At 59.2% G+C, this 25,296-nt stretch overlaps 1 protein-coding gene across 7 annotated transcripts in view; it reads left to right on the top strand.

The window, feature by feature from the left end:
* GAS7 (growth arrest specific 7) overlaps positions 1-25,296 on the top strand; it is a 220,422-nt gene that overhangs the window by 170,594 nt on the left and 24,532 nt on the right. For all 7 annotated transcript variants that reach the window (XM_066364871.1, XM_066364873.1, XM_066364878.1 and 4 more), the window contains exons 4-8: positions 4,472-4,557; positions 11,195-11,248; positions 14,217-14,306; positions 17,449-17,564; positions 20,314-20,388. In XM_066364871.1, coding sequence (XP_066220968.1) covers positions 4,472-4,557; positions 11,195-11,248; positions 14,217-14,306; positions 17,449-17,564; positions 20,314-20,388 — 421 coding nt within the window. The remainder of the gene's footprint in view (positions 1-4,471; positions 4,558-11,194; positions 11,249-14,216; positions 14,307-17,448; positions 17,565-20,313; positions 20,389-25,296) is intronic.

Here is a 25,296-nt window from a genome sequence, read left to right as displayed (position 1 = left end):
GACGGAGAGAGCGGTGTGTCAGGGCCTCCTGCTGTCCACGAGTCGGGCGCAGACGGACGGAGAGAGCGGTGTGTCAGGGCCTCCTGCTGTCCACGAGTCGGGCGTAGACGGAGGGAGAGAGTGGTGTGTCAGGGCCTCCTGCTGTCCACGAGTCGGGCGTAGACAGATGGAGAGAGCGGCGTGTCAGGGCCTCCTGCTGTCCACGAGTCGGGTGCAGACGGACGGAGAGAGCGGCGTGTCAGGGCCTCCTGCTGTCCACGAGTCGGGTGTAGACGGACGGAGAGAGCGGCGTGTCAGGGCCTCCTGCTGTCCACGAGTCGGGTGCAGACGGACGGAGAGAGCGGCGTGTCAGGGCCTCCTGCTGTCCACGAGTCGGGCGCAGACGGACGGAGAGAGCGGCGTGTCAGGGCCTCCTGCTGTCCACGAGTCGGGCGCAGACGGACGGAGAGAGCGGCGTGTCAGGACGTCCTGCTGTCCACGAGTCGGGCGCAGACGGATGGAGAGAGCGGTGTGTCAGGGCCTCCTGCTGTCCACGAGTCGGGTGTAGACGGACGGACAGACGGAGAGAGCGGCGTGTCAGGACGTCCTGCTGTCCACGAGTCGGGCGCAGATGGACGGAGAGAGCGGCGTGTCAGGGCCTCCTGCTGTCCACGAGTCGGGTGTAGACGGACGGACAGACGGAGAGAGCGGCGTGTCAGGACGTCCTGCTGTCCACGAGTCGGGCGCAGACGGACGGAGAGAGCGGCGTGTCAGGGTGTCCTGCTGTCCACGAGTCGGGCACGGACGGACGGAGACAGTGGTGTGTCAGGGCCTCCTGCTGTCCACGAGTCGGGCGTGGACGGACAGAGAGAGCGGTGTGTCAGGGCCTCCTGCTGTCCACGAGTCGGGTGCAGACAGACGGAGAGAGCGGCGTGTCAGGGCCTCCTGCTGTCCACGAGTCAGGCACAGACGGAGAGAGCGGCGTGTCAGGGCCTCCTGCTGTCCACGAGTCAGGCACAGACGGAGAGAGCGGCGTGTCAGGGCCTCCTGCTGTCCACGAGTCAGGCACAGACGGAGAGAGCGGCGTGTCAGGGCCTCCTGCTGTCCACGAGTCGGGCGCAGACGGACGGAGAGAGCGGCGTGTCAGGGCCTCCTGCTGTCCACGAGTCGGGCGCAGACGGACGGAGAGAGCGGTGTGTCAGGGCCTCCTGCTGTCCCTCTCTGAGCGTTTTCGTCCCAGTGCTGTGCCGCTGGATAAGGAGAGTTTCTCGAGTGTGCTGCCTTCCGGTGGGTCGTGTTTAGCAGCGGTCTGACGCCCTCGGTGGCATCGCTTATGCGGATATGAGTAGACTGTCCTCTGCCCCCCTCGGCCTGGCATTCTCTGCAGCGCTTGGAATCCTGTCACCCCTTTCCCTGGGGGGCACTCCTGGGGAGAGTCAGCGTTTGACCAGCTGCCCAGAGGTCCGGTGCAAGCCAGGACTGTGGCTGCCCACCCGGGCTTAATGTTTTCCTTGTTGTTTCCCGAGTCACTGCACTGGGGGCCGGCGCTGTGCCCAGATCTCTGTGCCCATCGACCCTGTCCATCAGGGGCAGCCCAGTCGGCTGCCCCGGGAACCTGCACGTGCAGCTCTGCCTGCAGGTGGCGCTGATCTTCCTCTGCCAGCGGTGGAGGACGGGACGGGGGGGGGGGGGGGGGGGCAGCATGAGGAAGCTCTCCGTGGGGGGCCTTCCTCCCCCCCCCCCCGTGGCTTGCCTCCCGCCCCGCGCCACTCCAGATGAGCAGGTGTGGCTGACTTTCCCTGCTTCTCCCGCCTGCCTTCGGCCACATGCAGAGCTCTCTCCACACGGGCTGTGATTTGGGCGGCCCTGTGCACCCAGACCCCCAGTCTGGCCCGTGGGGGACATGTGTGGTGGCGGTTCCCACAAGCCCGGGCGTGGGGACGGCGGGCTTTCTCGGGTCTCCAGCGACCATGAGGTCTCGAGGCCCCAGACAGCCACGTGCGGGAACAAGGCAGCAGGCCTCCCTGTCTCCACCCCCACACTCCCCTTTATTCTCAGGAGGTCCCCTATCATTCACAGATCCGTTCTACAAGTATTGTCTCATGTGACGTTCATACCAACAAAGTAGGACTGGCGACTGGGCAGAATCGTCCCCACTTTGTGGACAGGGAGGCGGGGCTCACTGGGAGGAACCACTCTGCAGCTCAGCTCACTGCCCGTCCCCGGGGGAGCAGCGCCCCGTGGGGGTGGACAGGGAGGCGGGGCTCACTGGGAGGAACCACTCTGCAGCTCACTGCCCGTCCCCGGGGGAGCAGCGCCCCGTGGGGGTGGACAGGGAGGCCGGGGCTCACTGGGAGGGACCACTCTGCAGCTCACTGCCCGTCCCCGGGGGAGCAGCGCCCCGTGGGGGTGGACAGGGAGGCCGGGCTCACTGGGAGGGACCACTCTGCAGCTCAGCTCACTGCCCGTCCCTGGGGGAGCAGCGCCCCGTGGGGGTGGACAGGGAGGCCGGGCTCACTGGGAGGAACCACTCTGCAGCTCAGCTCACTGCCCGTCCCCGGGGGAGCAGCGTCCCGTGGGGGTGGACAGGGAGGCCGGGCTCACTGGGAGGGACCACTCTGCAGCTCAGCTCACTGCCCGTCCCCGGGGGAGCAGCGCCCCGTGGGGGTGGACAGGGAGGCGGGGCTCACTGGGAGGGACCACTCTGCAGCTCACTGCCCGTCCCCGGGGGAGCAGCGCCCCGTGGGGGTGGACAGGGAGGCCGGGGCTCACTGGGAGGGACCACTCTGCAGCTCACTGCCCGTCCCCGGGGGAGCAGCGCCCCGTGGGGGTGGACAGGGAGGCTGGGGCTCACTGGGAGGAACCACTCTGCAGCTCAGCTCACTGCCCGTCCCCGGGGGAGCAGCGCCCCGTGGGGGTGGACAGGGAGGCCGGGCTCACTGGGAGGGACCACTCTGCAGCTCACTACCCGTCCCCGGGGGAGCAGCGCCCCGTGGGGGTGGACAGGGAGGCCGGGCTCACTGGGAGGGACCACTCTGCAGCTCACTACCCGTCCCCGGGGGAGCAGCGCCCCGTGGGGGTGGACAGGGAGGCCGGGCTCACTGGGAGGAACCACTCTGCAGCTCAGCTCACTACCCGTCCCCGGGGGAGCAGCGCCCCGTGGGGGTGGACAGGGAGGCCGGGGCTCACTGGGAGGAACCACTCTGCAGCTCAGCTCACTGCCCGTCCCCGGGGGAGCAGCGCCCCGTGGGGGTGGACAGGGAGGCCGGGCTCACTGGGAGGGACCACTCTGCAGCTCACTGCCCGTCCCCGGGGGAGCAGCGCCCCGTGGGGGTGGACAGGGAGGCCGGGCTCACTGGGAGGGACCACTCTGCAGCTCACTGCCCGTTCCCAGGGGAGTAGCGCCCCGTGGGGGTGGACAGGGAGGCCGGGGCTCACTGGGAGGGACCACTCTGCAGCTCAGCTCACTGCCCGTCCCCGGGGGAGCAGCGCCCCGTGGGGGTGGACAGGGAGGCCGGGCTCACTGGGAGGGACCACTCTGCAGCTCAGCTCACTGCCCGTCCCCGGGGGAGCAGCACCCCGTGGGGGTGGACAGGGAGGCCGGGCTCACTGGGAGGGACCACTCTGCAGCTCAGCTCACTGCCCGTCCCCGGGGGAGCAGCACCCCGTGGGGGTGGACAGGGAGGCCGGGCTCACTGGGAGGGACCACTCTGCAGCTCAGCTCACTGCCCGTCCCCGGGGGAGCAGCGCCCCGTGGGGGAGCTGGGCCCGCACGGGCCACCTCAGCTATGGTGAGGGTGTTTGTGCCACAGACATTGGTAAATGCTGCAAACCAGCACCCCTCCTCCGGCCCTGGGGCAGGTCTAGCTGCTCACATTAGGAGAATGAGTGAACATCATAGGCATAAAATTTAAGAGCCTTGAATTAAAAAGAAAAAAAAACTTTGGGGAAACCCACTCAAGGAAAATTTTTATAGGATCACCTGGCTATTAATTGGCAAAGCCCGTTGTCATGGAAACTGGTAACCGCAGTCCTCTTCCCCTTACACCCACACCATACTATGACGGTGAAGGGGAGAGGACCAGAGAGAGGGTTGGGGGGGATTATAGGAAGGTGCTGGGGGGCCTCCTGACCCCGCGGAGAGAGACCGGGCCCTGGGTCAGCACCCGTGACCACAGCTGGTGTGGCGTTTTCCGTGATGGCCTTTGGATGGTCGTGGCCTCACCTCGTAGAAGCACATTCCTTTTCCTCTGTGGTTCAGAAAGAGACTTGTTCCCAAGGCGTTCAGTAATTGGGAGCCGGGGATCAGAGAGACGCTCTATACCCGTTCCCGGCCCTGTGAATACCGGTAAGATCCTGAGACAGGGTCTTCGCCGCTCGAGACCTCTCCGGATCAGGCCGTGAGGTGGCAGAAGGGGCCGCGGTTGACAGGAAGTCAGAGGGGCCCGCCTGTGGCCAGCACAGCAGCTGAGCAGTGTTTCTGTCCCCACAGTGAATGGATACCACACATCAGGGACCCCAGCATACCCTCCCGAGACTGCCCACATGAGTGTCCGAAAGTCCACCGTCGATTCCCAGGTAAGGGGTCCCGGTGTGGGAGGCAGGGGTAGGCCACTGTGCAGGACCAGGGAGGTGTCGTGAAGGTGGGTGCATCATGGGGGTTAAGGTGGCCACATCCAGCCCACTGCTGCCCTGAGCAGAAAGTAGTTGGTCTACCTGGGTCATTCCAATGGGCCCCGACGGGGGAAGGTTGGGCACCTGTGGTTCGTCCGGTTTTCTCTCGAAGTTGGGGTGGTTTGGTGTGGGGAGATGGTGACCGGGTTGTCACTGTTGTTCGGACACAGGGTGTCAGCCTGCTCTTTGGATTCCTGATACAGAGTCTAGGTTTCCCATGACTTGAAGAATATGGAGGAGACCGGGTCATTTTCCGTTTCTTTACATTCCCCTCCTGCCCCAGACCTGACCCAGATGGAATCTGATAAAAATGTTTCCTCACGTTTCATAATCCAGCGCAGAGACAGCCATAGGCTACAAGAAAATGGGAGTGCGTGTGAGATCCCCAAACGGCTTTGCATCCATCGTCCCAGTCGACAGACACTTGTGCAAACGCACGAGGTTGGCCACCATACACTTCCCACGTCATAGGTGAGGTCAGTGAGGCCCCGCCTGGGTGAGTGACCCGTTGAGGTTGACATGGTCACTCAGGGATGAGACTGGACCTCGATGCCAAGTCCTGTGGTCCTCAGTGGCATCACGCTGCGTCTCAGGAGCTGAGGGCATGTCTTACCTGAGTCTGTTCATAAATTATCTAGAAGACGTCCTCGGTGAGGCTTCCAAACACCAGCCCCTCCCGGGAATGAACGTGCCAGGCCCCAAGCGCGGCGGTGCTGATGGTGATCACAACAGCTGCTTGTTATCAGCAATCGTGGGGAGCACGTGCCTCTCACCAAGAGACCCACCTCGGGGTCCGCCGCTCCGGCCGGCTCAGAGGCGACTCGGAGCGTTCACGCAGGCCAGAGCGCTCGTTTTCGGAAACGTAATGGACTTGTTGTCTCGGACAGCTGAGCGCGGGGCTCGGGCTCAGTTCAAAGTCTGGGGAGGAGTTCTGAGACGCGTGCGGGCCGAGGCGTCCTCTCTCCGGTGGACTTCAGAGCCCCCCGAGCCTCCCGTTAGAACGCAGATGCCGACTCGGGAGGGCTAGGGAGGCGCCCGAGGTTCTGTGTCTCCGACAGCCCCCAGACGGTGGTGCTGGCTGGGGGACCCGCTGGGGGGCAGCGAGGATCTAGGCGGGGTCCCTGGTACACGGCGTGGGTGTCCCCCTGCACTGCCCGTGCCTGTGGCGCCCAGCGGAGCCCTGGCCGCGTGGGCTCCCTGCTGAGCCACCCCCTCAGCCTTCTCCACTGGCCTCGCTCAGTCCGTCTGAGATCAAGCTGCTTTACAGCCTGGCTGGGGAGTGTTTCCTGAAGGCACCGGCTAAGCTCTGCGGTGGTTCGTCAACGGCGGAAGACCCCCGGGGCCGCCCTGCGCAGCACCGGGAAGAATATTGCCAATGACTCCCCCATCACTCTTCCCAGCAGAACATGGCTCCCCACCCCCCGCCCCGAAATCCTACAGAGTTGTTACTCCATCACTGAAGACAAAAATACGTGCCCATCACAACCTTCTCCGGTGGTGCGTGCCTTCAGCCTCTGCCCCGGTAACCTCCCTTCCAGCGGCTGCTCTTGGGGTCTACTCCCAGGTTCCAACCTCCGTGTGAAGCGGCTCGCCTAGGCAGCGTTTATGGAACTGAACCCACCTAACCGTCCAGCAGCAGGGGGTGGGGGGTGAGGTGGATCGTGGCACCGGACCTCCAGCCTGCCAGTGATGTCATGCAGCCCATTAGATAAAGCATTCTTCTGAAGGAAAGCGACTGCTGTTGGGGAATGCTGGCAACACCCTACTGAGTGAGGACAGCGGAAGAGAAACTGCACGGGCAGTCTGTCCGTCCTCTCCGGGCGGGGAGACAGGGAGCTGGAGTCTGCACCCGAGACTGCGATGCTCAAGCCGGGGACATTCGGCAATGTTTGGGGACATTTTGGTTGTCACAGCTGGGCCAGGGGGACTGCTTGCTGGCTTCTCATTAGTAGGAGTCCACGGTAGGCTAATGCACAGGACAGCCCCTGTCACCAAAGAATGTCCCAGTTCGAAAAGATGAAGGGTGATGAGGTTGAGAACCTTGGTCTTGGTGATTTTGACTTTCTTTATCTATTTCTTTCAAATTTCCGGAAATGAACGCATTGTACTTTTATAGAAGATAACTAGAATGAGCACGATGTAAAAAGAAGAAGAGAAGGAAGAAGTGAGAGGCGAGGTACTGGTATTGGGGGTGCCGGAGTGGCCTCCGCGGTCAGGACAGCTGGAGGTGTGTGTCTTCTTTTTGGATGGTAATGTTGGCAATCGAAGTATCAAAGTAACAAGAGTAAAGAACACGGTGCGGTGCGTGGAGAAGGCAGATAACGCGTCTGTGCGCAGGTCCCCGGGGCTGAATGGTAGAAGGCTGGGCTGGCTGGCTGGCTGGCTGCCCACAGAGGTGCCAGAGGCCAGTCGGGGAGCAGGGGGGCGGGCGTGGTAGCCACGGAGTGCTCCCGACAGCTCCCCCAAGCACATCCGGCTCTCCTCAGCGTGCATGGCGCTTCCACGGTCCCAGGCTGTCGGTTATGATTAATAACAGTTATGACTTAATATTTGAAGAATGAATGAATGAGCAGAGGAACGCCTGACTATTTGCAGTGCAGGGTGGAGGTGGGCAGAGGAGCTGTTCAAACCCTTTTTGTGTTCTTTTTCTGGTACTTGGTAGCTGCCTCTTTGGACAAGCTCATCAGGAAGATGAGAATGGGGTGGGGGATTGGCAGGGGTGGGGCGTACCCACCCTTTCATGGTAACCAGGACTGGGTGCCCCACTGGGCCTGACCCTGGCTGGGAGTCCAGCAGTCCCAGGAGACCTGCCCCTCCTGGTCCCAGCCCTGGGAGTCGGCAGTGCCCAGCACAGGCAGTGGGTATCTGGCGCCACCCAGTGGAGGTGTCCGAGCGTGCAGCCCTGGGCAGGCTGCCTGGGTATTGGGTAAATAAATAGGACCCACCTGGTTGGAGAGGTCCGGGAATCAAAGAGAGATAGTACGGCTAGCCTTTGTAGAAGCACATCCTAGCCTGTGCCCTGCCTGGCTACTGGGGCTGCGGTGGTCGGGACCCTCTCAGACCCCTCTGCGATCCACCTTTTCCACCTGTCCTGGCTTCCTTTGATCTTCCCCCCAGGAAGACATAGGAGAAGGGAAAGGGATGGGACTCAGGGCTTGGAAACTTAGGGGGCCCATTGGAAAAGAGAATTTGGGGGAGAGAGAGAGGTAAAATACTGCAAGGTGATTTATTTAATCCTTCTCCCCTCCCCTAGCCCCTCCCCCCCCAACCCTTCAGAAACACGGGTTCCATTGAGCATGTCCTCCTTGCCCGGCCGGGTCACAGACAGACACGGCCCGTGCCTGATGGGGGTTGTAGCCGGTGCTGCAGGCAGACGGGAGGGAAAGGGTTGTCTCACCTCTGCAGAGAAGGGGCTGGAGGAAGTGTGTGCTGCAGGGACCTGGTGGGGTGGTGGGGGGTCGTGGTGAGGGGGTCAGGGAAAGACCCCTTTAGAAAAGGAGCGTGAAGATGAGCAAGGGCTTGGGCTGGCCAGCAGGTGGGGACACGGTGTTCCAGGTGGACTGGAGCGTCTTTTCATCTCAACTGTATTTCCTCCACACGTGTCCCTCTGTCCCTCCTTGTGCTGGCTATCTTGGGAGAGGGTCCTGGCCAGTTGTCTTGTAGAAGGACCTTCATTCTTGGTCTGATTGTTTTCTTCGGCTTCGATTCAGAGTCAGCAGTTTTGCCACAAGTACCACCCGGGGCCTGTTGAGTGCTTCTCGCTGGGTGTGTGCACGCCCAGGCTCCCGCCCTGCCGGCCGATGCTGGGTTTGAGCTCCTACTTATTGGGGTGAGGACCGGATTTCTCCTTCGCAGGGGTACCTTTTTGCTTTTTAACGTGTCAGCGAACTGTGCGGTGATCAGGTGAGCCCGCCTGCCTCTCCTGTGGTCCCTGACCATCTTTTCACCGAGGGCTTTGAGCATCCTGGACAGTCGTGACCTGAATCCATTTTGACATCGGCGTTTTGCAAATGGTTATTTTCCAACTCTTTATATGCTTTCCATTGTAAGGACTCCTGCCCTCCCCTCCTCCACCACTGCTTTGGGAGTTCATCATTTGTCGTCATTTTTCAGATTCATGCTCAAATTGTCCCAAGTTTTTTTTGTTTTGTTTTGTTTTTTATTTTATTTATTCATTTTAGAGAGGAGAGAGAGGGGGAGAGAGAGAGAGAGAGAGACAGAGAGAGAGGAGAGAGAGACAGGGGGGAGGAGCTGGAAGCATCAACTCCCATATGTGCCTTGACCAGGCAAGCCCAGGGTTTCGAACCCGCGACCTCAGCATTTCCAGGTCGATGCTTTATCCACTGCGCCATCACAGGTCAGGCTCAAATTGTCCCAAGTTTGACTGGTGGGAGTCCCCTGAAGCCGGCTTCTGTGTGCTTTTGTTATATCAAATCATTTTTGGAATCCCTCCTGACCTCCCAGAACAATAAGTGATTCCAGGTTCACCTGACATTTGGAATGAGCCACTTCTCAAGAAGCGTCAGTTCCCTTTAGTAGGAAATAGCATTTAGGATCCAACCTGTAGCTAGAAGGTGTTTCCCCCATCAACGTTTCTCTCTCTCTCTCTCACTCCCTCTTCCTCTCTCCTGAAACTCAGTCAATAAATTTTTTTTAAAAAAAAGAAGAAGAAAATACTGTGTGAATGGAGAAGGTAAAACCAGGACATAGAGGCTAACTATATATTTATTGGGGGGAAAAAAGAATCTCTGTTTAGGTGGATTCACACAGTTCAAATATCCGTGTTGTTCAAGGAGCGACTGTTTGCTTGGCCGGCGCCTCACGTCATGAGCCTCCGCGAGCTCTGCCCGTCTCTCCTCCCTGGAGAGTTGGCACCGAGGTGCACGCCCTGCGGCCTCTGTCTGCCTTCCTCCAGGGCAGCCCGGTTTGGGCAAGGGCCCCGGGGCAGAACTGACAACTCGGGAGGGTCCAGGAGACGTGAGCTGGATGAACGCATCCGTTAAGGACACTGACAAGCTGTGACTGGTCACCGGCCTGACGTTGCCCCAGATCCCGCTAGGGCCGCTAGAGAATCTGCCCCAAGCAGGGGGGCCGTGATGGAGTTGCAGAACACAGACCTGCATGCCTCCAAGCGAGGCCCCCAGACCCTTCCTCAGAGGCGCTAGCCCACCAGAGGCCGGCTGGGTCAGAGGCTCTGGGTGATGCTGGCTGGGACTCAAATCTGGGGCACATTCCTCGGTGAGGGCCGCTGATAGCGCGTGGTGAAACGGCAGCTCGGATAAGTCTTGTTCCTTGGCAGGACGGGAAAGCTAGTGAGTTCACGTTCTTGTGTGTGACCTGGATGATCTGGGAGGTCCTCTTTCTCTCGACTGTCTTAGGGTGTCGATTTTCATTAGTCGCTTTTACTTACCAGCCAGAGGAGGTCTGGATGGGAGTGAGGGAGTGAGGGGACCATAAGCAGCGACTCAGTCAAGCCCCCCCGTGTTGCCTGATGAGCAGGTGGGTTCCTGAGGCAGGGGCTGGCCCACCCCCCAGGTGACCCCCTGCCCCGGGGGAGCAGGGCTGAGCCGCCCCAGGAGTGGGGCAGGGGGCTGTTGGGTCCCAGACATTTGCGGAGAAACCCCTCTGTGCTTTTTCTGGGACTTTTATCTATAAAGTCTTGACGGCCACTTCCTTACATTCCCCTAGAGAAAGATTAAGGACTCGCGTCAGTGGCCACACACACACACACACACACACACACCGCCTCAGGGACGAGCCTGTTTATGTAACAGCTGGGAGTGCCACAGCAGAGACCTGGAGTTGACCCTCCCCCTCGGGTCATAGGCTTCTGTGACCAGCGTGCCAGTTTCAGCTGGCCCTCCTTAATTTTCCGTGTCAAAACCATCCCCAGAGACCCCGGCACGCTGCTGAGAACCCCTGGGCTCAGAGGTACTCAGGACAGGGGTTTTCTGGCCAGCAACAGGAAGACGTAAAAAGGGCAATTTAAAGTCCAAATGAAAGCTGGAACCCGGGCTTTCCGCAGAGAGATCCCTCCCTGCTCTCGGGGACAGAGAGCAGTGAGGAGGGGGCTGAGCTCCCCCCCCCTGCCCGTGCCCATGGCACATGCATGTCCAACCCGAGGGTTCCGATCAGGATGACATGTTCTGAACCTTCAGTGCCAGGAGGTGGTGGCCTGCACTCCACCTTAACTCTCTGCTCCCCAGCGGACTCTGCCGGTTCCGGCAGCAGGCGCAGCCACTTGCCAGCAGAGGGCAGCGGAGGGGTTAACTCCCCAATCACAGCCTGCGAAGAGGAGGGCGCCCAGTGTGGACAGTGAGCTCCTCCGGTGCATAGACAGCACTGGTGTGGGGTCCCGGGAACTTCCGCCTGCCCTCTCCCGGAACATGGTGACTTAGGAGTTAACGGCAGACTCAGCATCCCCGAACTTCCCCTGCACCGGGCTTTTGAACCAGTCCCACCACCTCCAGGGGACCCGAGTGAGAAGAGAGCGTCCAATATGGAGAACAGCTTTGATGATGCTCCTTGTCTTTCTCTGCAGAACCTGGGGTCCCCCTCGCCAGGCAAAAGGCAGAGCAAGGAAAACACCATCACGGTAAGCGGCTCCCTGGGAGTGGCCCCCCCGGTTGGGCGAGGGCGAACTGGGGCTTTCCGGCCACAGCTGGGCTGTTGCCATGACGACGAGGACACAGAGAGAGTGGAGTGATGCCCTGCCGGAATCCGGGGAAGTTCCAAAGCTCAGATGTAGCCAGAGTTCCCCCTGGGTCCCCCCTCCTGTCGACTTCACAGCTCACGTCTCTCTCTCCGGAGCAGGTGGAAGGGGCGGAGGTGGGAATGGTGCTTTCCTGCAGGGCTGGCAGGCGTGGGGTGACGGGGGTGGACTGCTCCCTGCGAGGGCCATGGTGTGTACATCGCAGCTGCCGCGGGGCTGCTTTTGTGCAGGATAACTTCTAGGAGGTGTCCACGCTGAAAACAAGGGAGTGAGCCCCAAGAAGAGAGTTGCTGGGAGCCCCTGAGAGGAAGCAGCCGCTGCCCGGAGTGGCCACACCGCCTCCCAGGGTTCTTCCAAAACCCCGCCAGGCCCCACGTGCAGGCTGAGGACCGCCCACACCCCGCAGCCATATGCTTGGGGAAGGTGGGCGCTGGGCATCAGGGGCCCCTCCGGGTGGGCGGACAGGGTGCCCAGGCGCTCAAACAGCCAAGGACTTGGAGACAGCAGAGTGTGGTCCTCGCTGTGCCGCTTGGCACACGCACAGCAGAGCTGGGGACGGGGAGCCGCTCTCTCGGGCTCCACCGCACAGTTCTGAGCGCATCTGGCCACCCCACGGACGGGACACCGAGAGTGGGTGAGCAGCCTCAGCTCACGCGGGCGGAACACCCAGCTTGGGACGGAAAAACAAGGTTAGGCACACAATAACACCCATACGTGCTGCCACTCGTGTGCGCACGGATTACGCACATGTCCTGTCCCGAACGGCTCACTGAGCTCTCCGCCCGCTGTGGGACGTGTAGGGCGACCGGACTGATGTCGTGTGGTAACTATCAACCAGGGCTCTGCAGCTGGAGGGTGGGTCACAGGACCTGTCGGCTGTGTGGCAGCCTGGGAAAGTTTCTCTGCATCTTCGTGTCTCTGTCCATGTCTGTACCATGGAAAGGTGGTGGTGGGGGAGGGGTATCCGGGCCGCAGGGACAGCGTAAGGAGCAAGTCCGTATGCGGAACGCACTTTAAACAAGGTCTGGCACATAGTCAGTGCTCAGTGGGCACTCATATTCTCATCACCCTGTTTACAGATGAGGAAACTGAGGCATGGCGCGTGCCCCGCCCAAAGCCACACAGCTAGGCACCATTAGGGTTCCAGGCCTGTGCTCCTGCCCCCTGCAGGGGAAGTTGCCTCCTGAGGGCAGGGCAGGGGGCTCAGCCTGAATGGCGGGATCCGCAGCAGCTTCCTGTGACCAGAGCTGACGGGGCCGGGCAGGGGGGCGGGGCAGGGGGCGGGGCAGGGGGGGGGCTAGGGCAGGGGGGTGGGGCAGGGGGGCTAGGGCAGGGGGGCCGGGCAGGGGGCGGGGCAGGGGGGCTGGGCATGGGGGCCGGCCATACTTGCCAAGGGCATCGTCCTTCTCTGCACGTTGCCCCAGAATGCCCCAGAGTGGTGGCGCAAAGCGGGAACTCCTGAAGTCCCCTTCAGAGGGCAGAGAGGGACAGGGCTGGGAGAGGAAGGAGACACTGGAATTGCAGAGCTCAGGAGAAAAGAGCAATGAAAAGTGGAAGGGAGAGTGGGAGGCCCCCCAGAGCTGCCCGGAAGGCCTTGGGCGAGGGTGCCCAGGCCATCGGATGGGGCCCCAGTGACCCGCTGTGCCTTGCCTTGGCACCAGTGCTTCGGGCTCTGTCAGAGTGGACCGGGCATGACCAGGGGTCTCCTCGGCCAGGGCACCTTGTCCCTCTGCCTGGACACCTTCCCTCCGCCTTCCCACAGACCTAGATCAGGGCTTCCGGAGCTAGCCTGCAAAGGGGAGTCGGCATCCGAAACCTCTGCGGTGCTGGTTTAAAACGCAGGGGATCTCAGACCTACAGTCCACGTCTCTGTGGCCCGCTGGAAAGTCCGCACTGTGGCCGGCACCCCAGGGTTTCAGTGGACACTCAGGCCCCCGGGGAATATCTGCGGAGGACACTGAGGCTGTGCAGAGCCCCGGACCTGACCTGGCTTTGCCAGCTGCTGCCCTTGAGCCCAGGTGGCCGCACACATCTCCAGGGCGGCGGCTGAGGCCGGCGGCGCTGTGCCCTCCTGTCCACGTAGCACGCACTCCCCCTGACCCCAGCCCTCTGGGCGTGACCCTCCAGAGCCCGTGGTCTCCGGAGGAGGAGATGTCGCCAGGCCTCCCCCTGGGGGACACGGCAGGGAGGACAGCGGGGCTCCCGCTGGCGAACGGGCTTGTCAGCCTCCAGAGGTGCTCTGTGTGTGCATAATCACAAGGGTGCAGAACCCCCTCCTTTTGTTACACAAACTGTGGGGTGCAGCACATAGTCTTCTTCACCTCGCTCCCTCTCTTTCCGACCCACCCTCCTTTGCCAGCGCTAAGAACTTTCTCGCCGTGTCTGTCACCATGGATACAGTTCCCGGAGATGCCTGTCTGTCTGGTGCTTTGTTTATACGCTCCCCCTGCTGATGGGCAGCGGACTTGTGTCCGGCCCCTTGCTATTACAGACAGTGTGGCGGCGAAAGGCCACGTCCGTGTGTCAGTGCACACCTGGGCGGATCTGTCTGTCGGAGGGACTCTGGGAACGCAGCCGCTGGGCGGAAGGCTCTGTGGTGGCGGTGTTGGCAGACACTGTCATTCTGCCCTCCGGGGAGGTTGTAGGAAGGCAGCCCTGCAGGGGGGTGTGAGTACTGATTGGCCCTCGTTTGAAGTGCTGGCCGCGGGAACATCCCACGATCCCCGTGTGCGTTCTTATCAAGCCGACCCTGAAGGGAGGCCTCTGCAGCGCTCTGTTCGGGCGGCAAACCTTCCCGGCCTCTGCCCGCCCTGCGGCCAAGTCACGTTCTTTCCTGGTCTGTGTCCTCCAGATAAACTGTGTGACGTTCCCTCATCCAGACACGATGCCGGAGCAGCAGCTGCTGAAACCAACCGAGTGGAGTTACTGCGACTATTTCTGGGTAAGCGGTGGGTGCCTCAGTTTCCCCCACAGTGCAGCCCCCGGGACCAAGAGTGGACACCCAGGAGGGGCGCTCAGAGGCGAGGGGCCTCCCTTGTGGAAACCTACAGTGCTGGCAGTAGATTCCGCATCCGAGGCAGGAAGGGAAGACCTTCTCGGAGTCCAGACCATTCCGTAAATCTCAGAGAACCAGGAGGGTTTTCATTCGCGGCTATCGATACGGAGACCCTGGGCAGGAAGCCAGGAAGCTGGGGAGTGGCTCTCTCTGCTGCTCAGTGAAAGCGGAAAACTGGAACCAACTTCAGTGAAGGGATCTGGAGGTGGCACCTGCTCTGTCACACTTGTGAGTGACCTCGGGCAAGGGCTTCACCCTCTGGGCCCCCCTGTTCGCATCAGAGTCATGAGGAGGTTGGGCTCAAGGATCTCTCTGAAGCTTCAGCCTTAACAATTCTGTGGTTCCAAAACTTTTGCCCAGTGTTTAATGGGTGCAAAGTTTCCATTTTTCAAGATTAAAAAAATAAAGTTCTGGGGACGGATGGTGGTGATGGTGTATGACAACCTGAATGTGCTCAGTGCCACTGAGCTGTACACTGAAAACTGGTCGGGAGGGTAAATGCTATGTTACGTGTATCTTCCCACAATGAAATGTCTCTTGAGAAATGCACAGCCCAGCCCCTCAGAAACTGGTCATAGTCCTGGGCATTTGCATTTCAAAGTCAGCAAGGCCTTTCAGAGTGAACTCAGCTAGGGATGCTGCTTGCACAACCTTGGGAAAAACCACCAAATTTACATTAAATAAATTGTACATGTTAAAAAATAAAATGTACATAAAAAATAAAAATGTCCATAAAAAGTTGTACATGTTAAAAAACCACCAAACTATATGTTAAATAAATAAATAACACCCTCCCCCCCCAAAAAAAAAAACCCCAAAAACTTTGGCAAAAACCCCGAGGAACAATAAATAAAATAAAAACATTTTTTTCACCACCGTGCAGAATGGATCACCCAGCCCGTTTTAGAGTTGCTAACCAAGTACTGGACGAAGTGCATCTGTATTTCCACCAAGTCGGGTGTGCTTCAGAAGATAGAGTCAGTGGTTCCCGCTGCCCGTCGGAAGGGGCAGTGCCCATCGGCTGTGTTTCTCCCAGGTCTGAGGTCTGGGCAGAGGCAGCCAACTTGACACAAGGGGCTCCGTCGTTGGCACAGGAAGACCCGGGTGGGCGAGCTCAGGGCGAAAGGGAGCAGGGCTGAGAGTGTGAGACTTCACGGGAGGTATTGTTTGTAGTAGGGAGGGGCCGGAGGGTTGTGAGTGGACGTGTGATGCGGTCCAGTTTATGTGTTGGGCAGTGAGGCCTGAGCAACGGGCGGGGGTGGGAGCTAGCCACCAGGCGCAGGACACCAGGAAGGAGCCATGGAGGTGGAGAAAAGGAGAAGCGTCCAGAGACCTTGTCCCTAAAGAAGGAAAGGGCGCTCAGGAGAGAGGGGCTGGAGTCCCGGGAACGGGCTCCCAGGGAGCCAGGGGTCGGCGGCCGGGTACCACGTGGGGACATCGGGGAGTGTGTGGCCCTGCGCTCTTTGGCAGCAGCATCAGAGAGCTTAGCACGTGTGACTTCTCCTCTTAACTCAAGCTCTCCGGGGACTCTGGCGCGTACTCTGGGGCTTTAATGCCCTGACCATCCAGTTCTTTCCCTCCGATAGAAACCTCCCAGCTGACACCGTCATCAAAGCCCATTTCTTCCGGCTGCTTCTTCCCCGGGTAGATGAGTCACTTGGCATTATCCTGCTCGGGTCAGGGCAGCTAGGAAAAGATCCCACGTGGGGAGGGAACGAGGAGGTGTCCACAGAACCTTTCCTCTGCTCACCAGTGGGATTCTCTCCAAGCGTCACCAGCCCCTTGCCTAAGAGAGGGGGCCTTAGAGAGGCAGCCCACTGCGATTGCAGGGACGTGCTGCAGAGGGCACAGCCTGGGACTGGAAGGACCAGACTGGGGCGCACAGTGGCTGCGCTGACCCTGGCCCGGGCCCCCCCCCCCCCCCGATGCACAGACCTGCACCTCTCTGTGATGTCAGAGGACATAACTTGAACTCATTCCGTTACATGGCAAAGCGGGTGACCCTGGATTCCTGGGGGTAAAGGCTGCAATGAAGGAGGTCCCAGCCGGGACCCGGGGAGTCTCTGAGAATGTTCTCCAGCCCTGTGGCTGTGAGGGCAGATGCTGGATGAATGTTCGGAGGAAGGCCCCGTGAGGGTGCCAGGGGGACGTGGGGCAGGGGAGAGCGAGAAAGAGATGGGTGCCCCTGAGGAAGTGCAGGCAAAACAAAGCAAAAGCATTCCATGTTGAAATGTTAAGACTGTTCACTTGCAAAATGGATACTAAGTTTCCCTTTCATTCATTTGGCCATCTTTTCTGAGTCCTGACTTTCATTTAAAAGTAACTAGTAGTAGCTACTATTGACCAAGTATTCCCTGTATGCTGAGCACATGCACTTCCACGTCATTTATCCTGAAGTGACCGCATGCGGTGGGGCCGTTGCTTGTCCAGTATGGCGGACGAAGCGGCCCAGGCTTGACGCGAGGGAAGGACGAGCTCCTGAGGTCCCCGGGCTGGGATGCCAGCCCTGGAAGCCTGCCCTCTCCACTCCGGCTTCCCTTCAACCCGGTTTCCACTCCGGAAGTCTCTGTGATCTTTTATGAGTGTGCACTGGAAGATGTCACTCTCCGGCCAGTGCAGGAAGCTGACCAGAGACGGGATGGTTCAGGGGTAGGGGCCCACACCCCCAAGGTCACAGACGGTTACAGCTTAGAGTCCAGGACGCCGAGACTCTGCAGCCCCTGGTTAAGGGTCATAGGTCACTGGGTATCAGAACCTGTGCCCTTGGCCACTTGCCCTTCCTTTTCTTCTTTCCAGGGGGAGCGGGGAGGGTGGGGGGACGGGGGCAGCAGCAGCGGTAAGGGCTTAGGCATCAGAGAGCACAGGGCAGCCGGGCACCGGGAGAGACACAAGTCGGGGCGTCCCTTCCTCTCGGGCCGAGGTCAGGGCTGCCAGGAGTGTGTGGGCCCCTCCTGGGTTCTGTCTTCTTTGCGCTCTACTCCCTCCGGCTCCTACCAAGCCCTGAACTCCTGCGATGTTTCTTTTCCAGGCTGATAAGAGGGACCCCCAAGGCAATGGCACCGTGGCTGGGTTTGAGCTGCTGCTTCAGAAACAACTGAAGGGCAAACAGATGCAGAAGGAAATGTCAGAATTCGTTCGGGAAAGGTGAGGCCTGGGCCCTCCCAGCTCGGGGCACCGGTGACAGTTCCTGTGGTGGCCCCTTCGCGCGAGGGAGGTGGCAGCAGGTGCACGCCCAGCACGGGGCTCGGTTCGCAGCAAGGGGAACAAGGGTGAACGTGAGATTGGAACCACAGACTAATGGCCCTCGGGACAGATCTGGCCAGCAAATGTGTTGTTTTGGCCTTTGTAGTATTTTTAAAAATTGGAACCAACTTTATTTTTAAGTTGGTAGATTTTTCACATCAACATCTGGATATGAGGTGCCTCTGGAGACAGCAGCGAGTCTGGCATCAGGGGCCCGACGTCCCTCGTGTAGCACTCGGCAGGAGCTGAGCAGCAGCTGGCTCTGCAGGCGGAGCGTGTGTTCCCAGTTTGCCACAGTCTCCACCATTCCCTACTGTCCCCATAGACTGCTTGGCTCCTTGACTTACCTACATGGCTTCTATTTCATGCATTGTTCCTTAGCATAACAACAAAAGAGAGTGTGACCTTTTATTTCACCTTTAAACCAAATCCGGGTCCTGGACCTGGGCATGCAGCCTCATTCCTACCCCAGGGAGCTCAGTCTAATGGGCAAGTCAGGTAATTTGATCATGAAAAGCAGAGCGATCCTAATAGTAGTTTAGATAAAATAGGTAAGGAGACAATAAATTCAGCTTGATGAAAATATGTAAAGCTGCCCTGGCCAGTTGGCTCAGTGATAGAGCATTGGCCCAGCATGTGGATGTACCAGGTTTGATTCCTGGTCAGAGCACACAGGAGAAGCACCCATCTGCTTCTCCACCCCTTCCCCTCTTGCTTCTCTCTCTCTCTCTCTCTCTCTCCCTCCTACAGCCATGGCTTAATTGGAGTGAGTTAGCCCCTGGTGCTGAGGATGGCTCCATGGCCTCTGCCTCAGGCACTAAGAAGAGCTCAGTTGCTGAGCAACAGAGCAACCCCCCAGATGGGCGAGCATCGCCCCCTAGAGGGCTTGCCAGGTGGATCCCAGTTGGGTGCATGAGGAGTCTGTCTCTCTGCCTCCCCTGCTCTCACTGGAAAAAAATATGAAAAGCTCCAAAAAGAAGTTCCTTTTCTATCTCACTCTCCAAGTCCTGTCACCCTGTTAAGTACACCTCACACATTCACACACCTGTACCCCTCCCACACACACACATACACACAACTTTCTATCTGGAGTTTCCAGGGAATGCTGGAAATATTTATGATAAATGGCAAGGTATTTTTAAATGATTTATTTTTCAATTATAACAAAAATCATCAAGTAATAATTCTTGGCCCTCTTAAAGCACCTCTTTTCCTTAGGAGCCCCATTTTCCATTTACATAATGAAATCTTTATTTTCTGATCCATTAAACGAGTAGGGAATTGAGAGTTTGCACAGCTCAGGTGCAAGCAAACAACAGTATAAACAGGCAAAGAAGAAAACGACTGTAAAAGCCGATGTCTGAACACACCTCTGGTTTATACTTCCTTAAAAAAAATGCCATGTTTGCGAAGAAGTGGGATCGACCGTTGGAGAGCTCTGGCCCTTACTGAGACGGGGGGTTTGTCTTGGTCCCGCTGGGCTCGCAGAGGAAGGGCCTTCCGGGGCCAGGAGAGGTGGGCACGGGGGTGCGGAGTGAGCAGTGGCCGGGCCAGGGGGCAGATGACCCGGGGCTGGCTGCGGGTCTCAGCATAAGGAAGCTGGCAGGGGGTGGAGGTGAGGTAGGCGCTGGCACCGGAGGTGACATTCTGGAAGCAGATGGGTGGGCTGCATGCCTGGTGCACATGGCTGTCCTCGGAGGGGCCGTTAGAGATTGGCAGTAGAGAATGTGGCATGGGTACACCTGCTTTCCAGAGAGGTCTGTTGGCCACAGGCTAGAGGCTGCAGACTGGCCGTGCCTGTCATCCTGGGGAGGGAGGGGGCTCCAGGCAGAGTGAAAGGACCAGGAGATGGTTATGACTCACAACGCTGCCCTGGGGCTGGGTGAGGCCGCTCTGTGCACATCACTGCGCCCTCGGGACCCCGCTTCTGAGCGGCCCAGGAGCGTCTCTGGGATTTTTCCATTTGCCAAGTGACCGGCCCGGGGGCACCATCCCCCTGACAGCAGGCTGAACGTGGGTGCGCCAGATAAGACCCAGCGCTCTCCGCTCTCCAGAGAACGGCCCTGAAAAGTGTGTCAGGGGCTGGCCTGCTGGGAGCAAAATCCAAGGCAACTTCCTTCCCTGGGGAAACGGAATCAGCCAGCTCTGGGCACTGCCTGGTTTCCATGGAAACACTTGTGCCCTGCAGGGTAAACAGTTGGAGGCGTGGGGGGGGGGCTGGGAGATGGTAAGGATGGGTTCTATTTCTGCTTCCACGGGAGCGGTGCCACCTGGGAGGGCCTAAAGCCAGAGCTCGGGGGCTGGGAGGGAGCAGACAACACTGGACGTCTCTGGTCCATCACGAGTTACAGTCATTCCTGCAAGGGTCTCCACGTGTCCAGCTCTGTGTCAGGACCTGTGCAGATGACAGTTTCATCTTCACAACCAGGGAGGCAGCTGGGAATAGCCCGTTTTGCAGATGGGGAGACAGAGTTTTGGACAATTTCGTGTATTCATTCGTTCAGCGGATATCTACTAAGCACCTACTAGGTGCCAGACAGACAGACGAGAGCCACAGACTGTCGCTCAGAGCTTCTGGTCTGGGGGCTCCCGGTCAGCCACACAGTCCGGCACGGGAGAGCTGACGTGTGCTGGTTCTCTCCCTCTGCAGGATCAAGATCGAAGAAGACTATGCGAAGAACTTAGCTAAGCTCTCTCAGAACTCCTTGGCCTCCCAGGAGGAAGGGTGAGTGGGGAGGACGGCGTGGGAGTGGGGAGGGAAAGGAGACACTCGGGCAGGGGGATCCCTTTCTGCCGAGCTCCGACTATTGCCTTGGGCCCAGGGCATGGGGAAGTCTCCATCGGCCTGGCTCAAGGTGGGCGCCCATGCCCAAGCTGTGGGCAGGAATGCTCTAGGTTAGCGCTGCCACGTTTATCTCTTGGGGCCAAGGGCCTCCTGCCACCTGCTGGAGTGTGTCAGGACCCCTCTGCCCTGTCCCCTGGTCGCTGGGCACCAGACCCCAGACACCCACCCTGCTTCCCTCTCTCTGAGGGCAGGCTGGCAGGAACCGGGCGGGAGAGGTGCCACGTCTGGCCCCTGGTTTAGAATTCTCTCCCATTGGCCTGCAGCTCAGGTTCCCCTCTCCTTCCAGCTGTGACTGTCCAGACCCCCGTGCGTGGGATCTGGGCTGCGGGAGGAGGCTCAGCAGCACCCGCTCAGCCACGGAAGGATCCCTAGTGGAAGGGAGGCTGCAGCCTTCTCTGCTCTGTCTTGTTAGGAGAGTTCCAGCCTGCTGGGGGTGGCATGGGGGTAACATGGTGCAGCCACCATAGGGCAGAGCTCAGCAGAGCCTCAAGAAACTAACCCTAGAACTACGGTATGACCCAGCAGCTCCACTCACAGGTTTATACCCCAAAGAATTGAAAACAGATATGCAAATATATGTATTAATATATGCGAGTTCACAGCAGCCCGATTCACGGTCGCCTGAAGGTGGAAACAACTCAGATGTCTGTCAAGGGACAAATGGGTTAACAAACCATGGTGTGGCCACACTGGGTGTACGGACGTACGATGGAATACTGCACAGCCAAAAAAAAGGAATGGATGCTGAACCATACTGCTTTGTGGATCAAGTAAAAGAAGCAAGACACAAAAGTGGCCTATTGTATGGTTCCCTTTGTGTGAAAAATCCAGACCAGACAAATTCACAGAGACAGAATGAAGACCGGTGGTTCCCTGGGTTTGGCGGGCAGGATGGGAGTGGAGAGTCCTACTTAATGGGCATGCGGTTTCTACTGGTGGGATATGTATTCATCTGATGTAATACCACAGACTGGACGGCTTAAACAACAGAAATGTAATTTATCACAGTTCTGGGGGCTGGGAGTCCAGCCTCGAGGTGCCAGCAGGGTCGGTGTCTGGTGGGAGCACTCTGCCTTCTTGCTGTGGCCTTTCCCTGCGAGGAGAGAGCAAGTTCTGCAGGGTCTCTTCCTGTAGGGCCACGAATCCTGTCGGATCTGGGCCCCACCCTCATGACCTCATGTGACCTCAGCTTCTGTTATAGAGGGCGCATCTCCAGACAGCGATCACACTGGGCGGTTAGGGCTTCAACGTGAGCATTTAGGGGAATGCAAACATTCAGTCCGTAGCTGGGTAATGGAAACAGTTCAGGACCAGACAGAGGCGGTGGCTACACAATGTGGCGAATATACTAAACGCCACTGGATTGGTCTCGTTGAAATGGTCAATTTTATGTCGTGCGCATTTCACCTCAATAAGAAAAAGGAGGGCTGGGAAGTTGGAGTTGGAAGGTCGCTGAGGTCCTCTGTCTGGTCCGACCTCCCTCCGGTGCAGGGTCTGGCCCCCACCCCAGGGGAAGTGAGCCCGGGGGAGGGACGGAAGGCACTCTGTCCTGGGACGGCCAGCTTCCCAGACAGCCATGACGCGAACAAGCCCAGGGCGGCCAGCGGGGCCCGAAGTCCCTCAGGGGCCAGGGCTCTGCCAACCCCACGTGGTTTTGGTTGTGGCCTCTGCATGGGTTCACGGTGCAGACACAGGCCGCCTCCGGATGGTTCTCGCCGACCCGCCTGCCGCAGGCCACAGCAAGAAGGCAGGGCGCTCTTCCACAGGCACAGACGAGGGTATCTCGGGGGCCCTCCCGCTCCGTGCACGGGGCCCGCGATGAGGGCGGGAAGGAGGAGCACGGAGGAGCTGCCCCGCCACTGGCCGGGGCAGGGGGCTTTCCCCGGTATCTGTGTGCCCTGGGACTGGAGTGCTGCCCTAGAGTCTCCCCGCCTCCGCCCCCGCCCCCGCAGCCTGGGCTGCTGCCAAGGACTCTGCGTCCTGCCGATGTGCGCCCATATGCTCCCAGCTGAACGAGCCAGGCCTGTGCCCGCCATGCTGTGCACACACGCTCCTACAGACACACACTCACACACACACGCTCCTACAGACACATGCTCACACACACACGCTCACACACACACGCTCCCAAAGACACACGCTCACACACACACACTCACACACACACGCTCCCACAGACACACGCTCACACACACGCTCCTACACACACACGCTCACACACACACGCTCACACACACACACTCACACACACACGCTCCCACAGACACACGCTCACACACACGCTCCTACACACACACGCTCACACACACACACTCACACACACACGCTCCTACAGACACATGCTCCCACAGACACACACTCCCACACATGCTCCTACAGACACACGCTCACACACACACACTCACACACACACGCTCCTACAGACACATGCTCCCACAGACACACACTCCCACACATGCTCCTACAGACACACGCTCACACACACACGCTCCTACAGACACACGCTCACACACACGCTCCTACAGACACACGCTCCCACAGACACACGCTCACACACACACGCTCCCACAGACACACGCTCCCACACATGCTCCTACACACACGCTCCTACAGACACACGCTCACACACACGCTCACACACACACGCTCACACAGACACACGCTCACACACACACGCTCACACAGACACACGCTCACACACACACGCTCCTACAGACACATGCTCACACACACACGCTCACACACACGCTCCTACAGACACACGCTCACACACACACGCTCCTACAGACACACGCTCACACACACGCTCACACACACACGCTCACATGCATGCATCAACGCCGCTCACCTCCAGCCTGCGCCTGAACACGTGCCCCATCCCCACAGCACACATGTGCTAACCCGTGCACACACGTGCTAGCCCACACACAGACTGCTCCCTGTGGACGCCGTCAGGGGTCCATACTCACGGGCCCCCTCCCCAGAGCGCTCGACAGCACTGCTTTGCATGTGTACGGTGTCCCCGTCTTGGTCTGTATGTTAGAATAGAATTATAGCTCTGATTTATTTTATTTTTTCATTAACACCTTACCAGATGAAAGATTCCTCTCCAAATGGGGAAATTTCTAAATTGCTTTAATTCTAAAGTGGCTCCAAGGGGCCTGGAAGGCTGGGAGGGGTGCATGGGGCATGTGTTAGTGCAGACAGACTGATCGAATGTTTAGTGACATCCTCCCACCTGGGAATGAATGCCCAGCCCGGAGGTGAGGACGAGGACACTGTCCTGATTCTGGAACTGGGCTTCCTCTCCTGTCCCCCCAACGGCCCTCAGATGACATTCTCAGGCCACCGCGGGTGTCACTGTGCCAGTGACTGACCATGTGCTCTGCTGATGGTGGATGTGCAGATTCCCAGTCCTTGCTACCCAGGGCCTTTGGGGCTTGTGGGCTGTCATGTCACCTTCCCCAGGCTCCGCTGCAGGGACCCTTTCATCAAGTTCCCGCTGTAAGCTTTGTCTAGTGTGGACTTGAACGTGAGGTCCTTGATCCCTCGAGATAATCCGTGTATGTGGCTGAGGTCAGGGTCAAGATCCCCTTTTCCCGTGATAGACAGTGGTCTCTGCACCATTCGTTAAAAGACTGTCCGTCCTCCACTGAGGACTTGGCATTCTTGAGTCTGTTGCTGGATGGTGTTCTATTCCCATGTCTACATGGAAAGCTCATCTGCTTGCACCCCTCCTTCCCCTGCCCTGAGCCTCCTGCCCACCTCCCAGGTCAGCTGAGGAGCCAGGCCACCCGGAGCTGTCCCAGCACAGCCCCCTGGAGCTCAGACCCTGGAGGCCGAGAGAAACGTCAACAGCTTGGGTCGCCCCATTTCTCACTCCATCTCTTCTCTGCCGGGATCACCCACGGGGACCGTCCTTGGCTGCCAGGCTCCTGGCTGCAGTCAGCCGGTCATTTCCTGTGAACACTCACCTCCGCCTGAGCCCGCACCGCCAGCAGAGAGGCCTGGGCTGCGGTGGGAGGGGTCCGCTCTGTCCTGCTGGGCGGTTCTCAGCAGCTCGCTTCTCCGCTCAAGACCTGAAGCCTCGCTCTGTGCTCTTTTAATCCGCTCTCGCCGCTGGAGTTTAATGAAGCCTTCGGGGAAAGTGGCTTTGGGATGAAATGAAGTCAACTGAACGTTCAGCTCGGGCGTAGGGGCTGAGCGGAGAGGTCTTGAACGAGGTCCCGGGGCCCGTCGGGGAGGTGGGAGAGGTGAGAGTCCCAGGGGACTTCAGGAGCCAGCTTCCACTTGGAAGGTCTTGGAGGGGAAAGTGATTTCGCCTGGAGGCTCTGCCATTCTCCGGCAAAGCTGTGCCCACCGCTCAGGCTCACAGCCCGGGACCAGTGCCCACGGAGGGCCGTACTCCTGCTGATGAAGACGGAGGGCCTCTGCCGCCGTGTGGGCATCCCTAGGAGGTCTGAGACCCAGAGGGCCCTCCCTGGCCCCTCCTGGAAGCCAGGCTGTGGAGGTGTGCCTGCAGGCATGGCACCTTCCCTTTGAGAAGGGCTGTTCCCTGAAAGGACACCTCAGGCCACCACGGGTGTCACTGTGCCAGTGACTGACCACGTGCTCTGCTGATGGTGGATGTGCAGATTCCCAGTCCTTGCTACCCAGGGCCTTTGGGGCTTGTGGGCTGTCATGTCACCTTCCCCAGGCTCAGCTGCAGGGACCCTCTCATCAAGTTCCCGCTGTAAGCTTTGTCTAGTGTGGACTTGAACGTGAGGTCCTTGATCCCTCGAGATAATC

The sequence above is a fragment of the Saccopteryx leptura genome, chromosome 2 (assembly GCF_036850995.1).
Source record: "Saccopteryx leptura isolate mSacLep1 chromosome 2, mSacLep1_pri_phased_curated, whole genome shotgun sequence".
Lineage (NCBI taxonomy): Eukaryota > Metazoa > Chordata > Mammalia > Chiroptera > Emballonuridae > Saccopteryx > Saccopteryx leptura.
Note: the sequence above shows the minus strand (reverse complement) of the source record. Positions and strands in the feature narration are given on the sequence as shown.